Below are 8,661 nucleotides of genomic sequence, written 5' to 3'. Positions count from 1 at the left end.
GGGGGGGGGGGGGGGAAACAACAAACAAAACAAAACAAACAGAAAAATTATATTTATGAATTGTGAATCCATGTTAGTACAGCTTTTTGGAGAATTTGTTTGTCAGCACTGACTGAAATATATTGCGGGTAGGACACACATTTTTGATGCATATGGAGACCGAGATGTTTGTTTAACATGGCAGTGTAGACTACTGTGTTGCAAAACTGTATTCACCCTGGAACAAATAGAGTGAGGGCTTCTGAGGAGAGTCAGTTACTGCAGTCACTGCACCATTGGGAAGACAAGTTCATTGGTCATAGTAATTGGCTTTGCATCTAATGAAAACGAGACTAGCCATGGCAGGTAGCTGAAATATGAAGGCTAAATGGGAGGGAAACTCTGTTTGGATAACTGAGTTGAATTTTGAGAGCACTTAACACAATCCCTGGGTCTCAGATGTTCTAAATTACACAGGGACAGAGACTGGGGAGCCTATTGTACTCTGCTCAGCATGGTATTAACTGGATTACAACTGGAATGCAAACCTTGCTAATTTATTTATCTGTCATTAATCATGGAAGAGTGCATAAACTTCATAGATGGTCGTTTGAACCCTTCACAAGGTCAAGTTTCAAATTAACAAAAACCATATGGTACTTCTATATTTGGCTGTATATATGCTTCAATCTAGTTGAAGCTATAGAAAGCAGAAAGATAGAACTGAATCTTCATGCTTCGGGAGAATTTCACCTTTAAAAGGAAGAGCAGATAGTCCTTATAATTTTAATGTATTTTTAAATAAGCAGTTGGTTCACTGACCAATGTTAACAGAAATAACTTTAAAAGTCTCAGGTAACAACTTGACTCAATATTACTGCAAGCAGTTAAAATTCAAGACCTTTACTTTATTCTGCATGCATTTATATGATACTTACCAAGGAGTTTGTGTCTTTGTGTTGTATGACTTTAAATACGTTTTTTGAATAATCAAGTGAATCCAGGACAATGATTTTTGCAAGCAACCTCAAAAAGAGTTGCAGAACTGCTTCTGAATGGAGGTAGAGCACTATTTGCCTTAGTCTTACTCTACTGAACATTGATTTTAGGGAGCTGTCACTTTTCCCCCATACCTGCAGTCTGACATACCCGAGGGGGTGATAAGAGTTTATGCTCCACTGCATTCAAAAGTCTCTATGGCAATTCAACTCAACAGCCAAACAAAAGCCAAAGACATCCTGGCTCGATTCCACTGTGAAAACAGGTGGGTAAATCAGAACATTTTGTTTTTCCTGAAGAATAATTTCAGAACCATTAATTAATAGATTGTTCCCTTTTCAAAGACTCATTGTGTTACAGAACTCTTTTTCTAATCTAAAATTTCTAATTTATGGTTATGTTAGTAAAAAAAATTTTAACAACTGATTTTATTCTTTATATTTTACTTAATAATTGGCTCCTATACAGAATCAATCTGGCCTCTGTTATGCCACTACTAAAAACATACATTTTATAGACTTGCTGAATAGAGAACCCATAAAACGTTAATGCTTTTATTTCTGTGAGGTGATAATTATTAACAGTTATGGGAAATGGTAAATTCTATCTGAAAGTCTTTTCTGCAAAGTCTTCCCATGTTACTACATAATTCTGTTCTTTAAATAAATAATTAAAAATAAATAATAAAATGGAAGATTTAGTTAACTGCGACACAATAATCTACCTCTGTAGCAGATTCAGTATTCTACAGTGTTCCATTTGGTAAAAGTCCGTGCTTTTGACAAGTTCACAGGGGTTAAAATAGCAATTTTTAGCTTAATGTAGATGGCAGTTGATTAGGCAGTGGTTATAACAGAAAGACAGACTGAAGGTTTTCTTCCATCCTAGCCGCGGATCATCACAGAACACGAGAGGCCAGATCCAAAGTTTACATGAAATTGGAGGAAATATAGGTAGGTCTCGTTTTTGAAAATTCAATTCTGAATGACCGTAGCCTCCTAAAACACCTCAGGGCAGTGCTGTTTTCACACAGCTTGGTGTCTTCTACCCTCCAGCCCATCTGCAGGAAAGGAGACTGACCCAAAATCTGTTGATACCAATGTAACGGTTCCTTTTGACTCCGGCGTGACTGGAGGGGCACCCTGCAGGAGATAGTGACCTGATGGCTGGATCTCAGCAGGACTCCTGACAGTCTTGCCAAATTCATCTGACCTTTCGCTTACCACTTTCACTCATGATTGAGTATTTTTCCATGGTTAAGAGATCCTTAGTCTTCCTCTCGTGAGCACATTCCACTTTGCTGTCAAGCCTTTTCCCAAGACCTATTTCTTTCTCACTGTATTTAAGTGTTAACCTCCCTCAAACGAAAAAACACTGAACTGAGAATTCAGCCCCTGCATGTATGGGTGTACTATACTCGTACTAATCCGTGTGCTTTATTTAGATTGTATATTCCCTGCAGTAGGGATTTTGTTTTCTTCTGTGTTTCACGCAGTGACATTTTTGTAATAACAACTGTGGCTTTCCACACAAATTGCTGGCCTAAAAAGAGGTCCCAAACCAGATTTTAGTTTGATCTTGTACAATCCTGACTCTCTTTTCTCTAATACTAAAATTCTGGATGGTCTGTTGGAGACTTCTGTCAACTGTCTGATTAGATTATTCCTTAATTCTTCTAGATTCAGCTCTGAACAGTTTCTATAAAGTTGTTACAACACATTACAGACTTGCTTCAGCATCAGTCAAGAAGCGAAGTCTTTATTACTGAAGATATACAAAGCTAAATCTCATCAGTGATTTGTTTTGCCTGTCTAAACAGAGTGACCAAATGATGTTAAAACAGGAGATCCTAAGGGTCCAATCTCAAGTATTCCCACCACACTCTTTCAAAAATCTGGACATTTAATTTACAACTTAATTTAAACTTAGTTTTTTAGTCATAGATCTTTCAGGGTACTTTAGTCCACTGATTATGCATTAATTCATTTATATTGCTTTCATTTGAATAAAATCATTAGGACCCCAGTGACTTTCTAAGTAACTACAAAAATTTTACCATAATCCTTTGTGTCACAGCAATGTAACCTCACCAGTTAAATGGCTTCATCATCCAGCAAAAATGCAATATAGTTCAACAAATCAACTTAACTGAAGAGTTTATTGCCTTATTACTCAATTAAAAGGCACCAAATGGCTCTTTCTGTGGCAAAGGCAGAGACTCCCCTAACCACCCAACTCCCAGTCACCACCTAACGAAACCCTCAAACAACCAGACTTCAGAGGACTCTTTTTTTTTTTATTTTTAAACCAGCAAAACAGCAGCTGCCAAAAACCTTTATATAGTCCCTATATTTCTTTGCAAAATCCTAGCTGGATGGGAACACCTGGTTTACAGAGCTACTTTTTTAGTATCTAAAAATAGTATAGAAACAAAGTCACAGAGTTGTAATTGAGCACAGTAAATCCAAAGAAATAGAAAAAAGACCTACTGTGGCACTTAGAGCAACAGTGGTGTTAATGTGTAATATCTGATCACAGTTTGATTAAACGCCTTGTCCATAATTCAGTGTAGTGCAGGGCATCGTGTCTGGAAGTGAAAGTGGATTCATGACTCTCACTGAGTAAAATCACTGACAAAATTACTAAAGCCCTTGTCCATATCCAAGCAAGATGTTTAGCTGGACAAACCAAACTAGGCTCACTATGTGCAAGTTGGAGATACATTCAAGGGCATTTTAACATAGCTCTGTCCCATTTACTAATGAGCTCAAAACATCCTGTGATTCATGGCTGTCGATTTCTATTTCAGGTCAGCACTGTTTGGACCCAGATGCATACATGTTAGATGTTTATCGTGCAAATCCTCAGGCAGAATGGGTAATAAAACCAAAAGCAAGCTGAAGCAGAAGGCTGCAGCATACTGGACAAAAGCCAAATTGACAACAGTGATGCCTGTCATTTTTAGAACTTCTTGGCAGAGACGGAACAAAATGGTAGCTACAGGACATCATTCGTTCCTACTGTACTGTCCAACTGATGTTCGCCATATACTACTTTTGGTATAAGCATTATCACTCCAGTTTCTGAACTGTCTGAAAATATTACATCAGTTATGCTTTTATATGGGTTAGACTTGTGCCAGTTGGCCCAGGAGTTAAGGACAGACCAAGGTACGGTGCACAGAAAACAACCACCTGTCACATGGAGAACTGGCTGTTTTCTGACCTGGTGGTAGGACATGAATTTTTGGAAAGAATCCAGTGACACCCATGGATGCATGAAACACTACCAACCACAGCATAACACAGAAGCATCACGGACTTCAAAGAGAGAAGGTATCTGTCAAGCGTGGAAGAGAGGAGCTCGACCTGCAGCAGTGCCAGGACATAGCTGTGTGACAAAATCAAACCTTTCTGCTGAAAGTAAACCTGTACAGTGTGCATTACTGCAATATTTATGTCTCTGTCACTCCTCATGAGTACCTGATGCGGGGGGAGGGAGGGAGGCAAGAACTACTGTATAGACAGCTATACTGCTTTATGTATGTACCACTGTATATATTACTACAAGTGTTCCAAAACCATCTGTCTAGATCACATTACTGTGTGCAATTGTAGCATCACAAACTTTTTTCGCCTTCCTTCCCCTGTCGCACACACAAGCTTCAGGAGACAAATGCTAGGTGAGAAAGGGCATATTCCCCTGGCTCTGTCTTTTACTTGATATTCTCAGATTTAAGTCTGTAATGCCATAATATGTGTTAATTATGCCACTTACAGCCATCATCTTTTTTGTTAAACATTATAGTTTTTTTAATTTGTAACCTAATTCTTTTTTGTTTATTTTAGCTTTAATATGTAAGCAACTTTTATACTATTCAGCTGCATTGAGAAGAGAGATCTTTGTCCAGATCTTGTATAATATAGCATGGAGAAGGAAAAGAGCTTCCAATGAGCTGAGGGATTTAATACTCTTATTTAACACATCAGGGCCTTAAAACCATAGCCAAACTAGGCCCGGTTGTTCTGGGGGTTTTACAAACACATAGCAAAATGCAGCTCCTTTTATAGCTGGCACGCAGCCTATGAAAACACACAGGCTGACAAGAGAACAGTGGGCTGCAATCGCACTGGGAATACAGCATAGCAGATGTAAGATTATGTCTACTTTGTAGCCAGTCACAAGGATCACTATTCTTCACCTAATTCTCTCATTTTGGGCTATACTTTATAGAACTAAAGTGTGTTTATTGAGTAGGGAAATCACAAGTCTCTGGAAAACAGCAAGGATGGTGGGTTTTTTTACACCTTTGCCTTGTGCAAAAAATAGGAACTAATGCCTTCAACTGCACAGCAACGTCTCTGTCATTGGATGATGATATTGCATAATAAATTCACCCACAGCCTCAGCAGTGGGTTTTGGTCCTGATCTGGACACAGATGAGGCAGAAGCTGGTGCTTTGTTTACCTGGTAGCAATGTAAAAGCATTCTGAACCAAATCCTCCAGGTGTTCCGCAGAGAAAGCCTGTAACTTGCGACGGTCTGCTGAAGCTGTGCGATGAAGATTTGCACATTCTAGAAACCCTGCTTCTGGTTCAAAGTTAAACATGTTCCCCAGTAGTTAACTTTCATTGTTAGTATTCGGTGAAAGAATTAGTAATTTTACCAGTAACAGTAAAGTCTACAGAGGACAGATCTCGCCTTTCTTTTTTACCTTGTTGAGGCTAAAAATTGGTTAAATTTAGCAACATTATCTTTTAATTTTCTTTAAAATAGTGAAATTTTAAGTTAGCTTTTTTTTTTTTTTTTTCCTGAACACTAATGGGTGCATATTTGCAGCCAGAAAAAGACCAGGACACTTTTATTATAAAATACACTGCTTAGTTTGACAACTATTTATTTTAAGCATATTAAAGATAGATCTGTGGTTTGTTCATAGGACTAAGCATAACCCTTTTGTCAAGTGCTTTGTTCCTGATTCTCTTCCATTCCCTCTGTGGCAATGGACAACTCTTTCTAATATGCTGCCCTTCTGTTTTAGCTGTAAAACAGGATATTTTCCTTATAAAGGTAACATGAGAATTAGTCGAGTTAAATTCTGCTCTCAGATACAGCTAAACGATTCCCCAAGCAGAACAGGAGTTATAAACATCCATCTTGGAAGGACGAACTCAGCAAAGGGATTTTATGTGGAGAGTGCTTTGAATATGAAGAGCATCATATAAATGCTAAGCATCATTGTATTTATAGCCAATGAAAGCTTTTATGACTATACAGAAAGCCTAAGCATTAACTAAAGAATTTGAAATATTGTAGCAAATGAGATAACTTTCTACAGGAGTTTCAGACAAATACATTGACCTCCTCCATCTTGCCTGCTCCCTTACTTTGTGTTCTCAATGCCCATGCAAGGGAAAGTTCAGAGCACATGTGTTCACACCATCACCATGAAACGATGACTTAATCAAAATTATTTCTGAAATAGATCTCACTGTATTCCATACAGGATACAAGGGCTTTTTGGAAGACTTTCACTGTTTACCACTTTGCAACTTAGGAAAGCCAAATCGGATGTAATGAAATCCATTCTGTGAACACTTGTTTTATACTAAAATCGCTTATTACTTTAGAAGACATGCATATTAGCAAATGAACTAGATTGTACGTACAGTGCCTAAACTACTACATGGCCAAATACCTGCTGTCTCTGAAACAGAATGGCATGGCAAAATTCTTTTTTGATACAAATGGAGCTAATGACCCATGTGTACTGTGGTTAATACTGTTACACATTAAGTTGTTTTGTCTTGTTGTGGTACGCTAACTTGATTTAATATGCAGCAAACTAAACAATCTCTATGACATTTTTGAATATGAGGTTTCAACTTTAGGCCTTATATTTTGAAATGCTGGTGGAGGCACTGGGAATTTTGTTCCTCCTAACAGCAATTGAAGTCAAAATCAAGTCATGGTAGGACTGTCACCTAACAAAAAGCAACATATGTGGAAAGCTATTAAGAAAGTGGCAGCAAGCGGGGAGAAACTTAATCAGCAAACTCCAAAGATGCCTCAAGAATTTATGTACTCTATGGTTCTACAAAGACAGCATTTTGCATATCAACACAGAGAGTGTATTGCAAGAAGTAGGTATTGGAAACAGACTGGAATGCTCTAACCTATTCGTGCAGCTAATGTCATTAGAATGTGTGCATGTGTGCAAATGTGTCTGTGTCTGTGTACAATATTAAACTACCTCATTCCACATTTTCCAGGAAAAATATTTTGGCTTAGAGGTTTGCTATTCCAAAACTTTCTATTATTAATAGAAAATAAAACCTCTCCACTAGTCTTTTACAATGATAAAATGTTTCTCCTTCTAAGGGGCAAGGTTTGGAAATTACCAAAAAAATATCAAGAGACATATTTCAGAATATGGACAAAATTTTATCCAAACCACGTTGCCTCAATTACTGATTATAACATGAACCATATGAGATCAGATCTTGGGGTTAACAGACAACAAATATAAACATACTGTGTTTCAGTTTTTATTTTTCTATGGCTTTCCATTAATGAGTGTCTTCTCTAGAAAATAATACAATGCCACTAATCAAAGCAAAATGTTTGTATGTATGTTTCTCTTATAATCCTCATTATGTGTTTTGTTGAAGTAAGCCCACACGTTTAAGTGTATTTGTACAGCAGAATGTGTCCATTGTATTGTATCCATGTCAAAAATAAAAACAATACCAACAAAGAAAGCTCTTCAAATCTAAACACATGGTTTTCACATAGAAGCAGGTGACAGAAATTGAAAAAAACAGTTGTGAATCTGTCTTAAAAGCAATTCTGTTGTGATAGCACCTGAACAGCTACACAGAGGACCACATTCTGCCATCCTTCCTCGAGTAGAGCAGTTCTTTGCTCTCAGACTACCTCGATGGAAGGTACAAAATGACGCTGCTTGGAACCCTGCCACACTGAAAGCAATGACAAACTGCTTTAGGGTTTCACCTGAGCCAGTGTTTTTTAAACTAGTATGATGTACGTAGAGCAAAACTGACTTTAGAATGAATTGTAAAAATTCATAGTAAAAGCCAAACAAAATTTTAAGAGGCAAACAAAAATACTGCTAGTTCAAAAGGAAAAAAGGAGATGGAATTGACTTGTAAAGAACTATTATAGGTGCATCTTGAAATACGAAACATGTTTGTCACTGCTCAGTGATCCAGCCAGTTGATGAATGAATGTCCTTACCTAGGTCTGATCAAGCACATGTCCCCCAAACCTGGCTCAAGCACAACTACTAGATGACTCATTTTAGAAATAAAGGCAGACACAGTAGGAAAAGGTAAAGACAAAAATACTGACTGGTCTGTGAATTAGGAATCGCACAGTACCAAAGGTCCTTCCTTGTGTCCTGTAAGAAATACAGTTTTCCTAAGAAAGATGTATTAGTTCTTATTGCCAAAATACATGGTTGTTCCCAAGCTAGATCCAAATTGTTTTGTTGGTAAAAAAACATTTCATATGTGTCTCTCTGCTGTGGAGTTGCTGCTTGTCCTGTAGCCGACGACATGAAAACATAGCAGGAACATAGTCCTAGACAATGTGGCTATAACAGGTGTTGGAAGCACTGGATATTAAGGCAGAAGGAAAAGGGATTGGAGCTATCATGTAAAG

General features: G+C 37.7%; 1 protein-coding gene across 1 annotated transcript in view; it reads left to right on the top strand.

Annotated features, from left to right (window-relative positions):
* ARHGAP28 (Rho GTPase activating protein 28) overlaps window positions 1-8,522 on the top strand; it is a 75,111-nt gene extending 66,589 nt beyond the window's left edge. Inside the window, exons 12-14 of the mRNA XM_026841438.1 lie at window positions 1,089-1,243; window positions 1,867-1,931; window positions 3,788-8,522. Coding sequence (XP_026697239.1) covers window positions 1,089-1,243; window positions 1,867-1,931; window positions 3,788-3,879 — 312 coding nt within the window. The 3' untranslated portion in view covers window positions 3,880-8,522. The remainder of the gene's footprint in view (window positions 1-1,088; window positions 1,244-1,866; window positions 1,932-3,787) is intronic.
* The last annotated feature ends 139 nt before the right edge of the window (window positions 8,523-8,661 follow it).

The sequence above is a fragment of the Athene cunicularia genome (genome assembly GCF_003259725.1).
Source record: "Athene cunicularia isolate RWA chromosome 2 unlocalized genomic scaffold, athCun1 chr2_part1, whole genome shotgun sequence".
NCBI classification, from domain to species: Eukaryota; Metazoa; Chordata; class Aves; order Strigiformes; family Strigidae; genus Athene; species Athene cunicularia.
The sequence above is the reverse complement of the archived record's forward strand: the minus strand, read 5'-3'. Positions and strand labels throughout refer to the sequence as shown.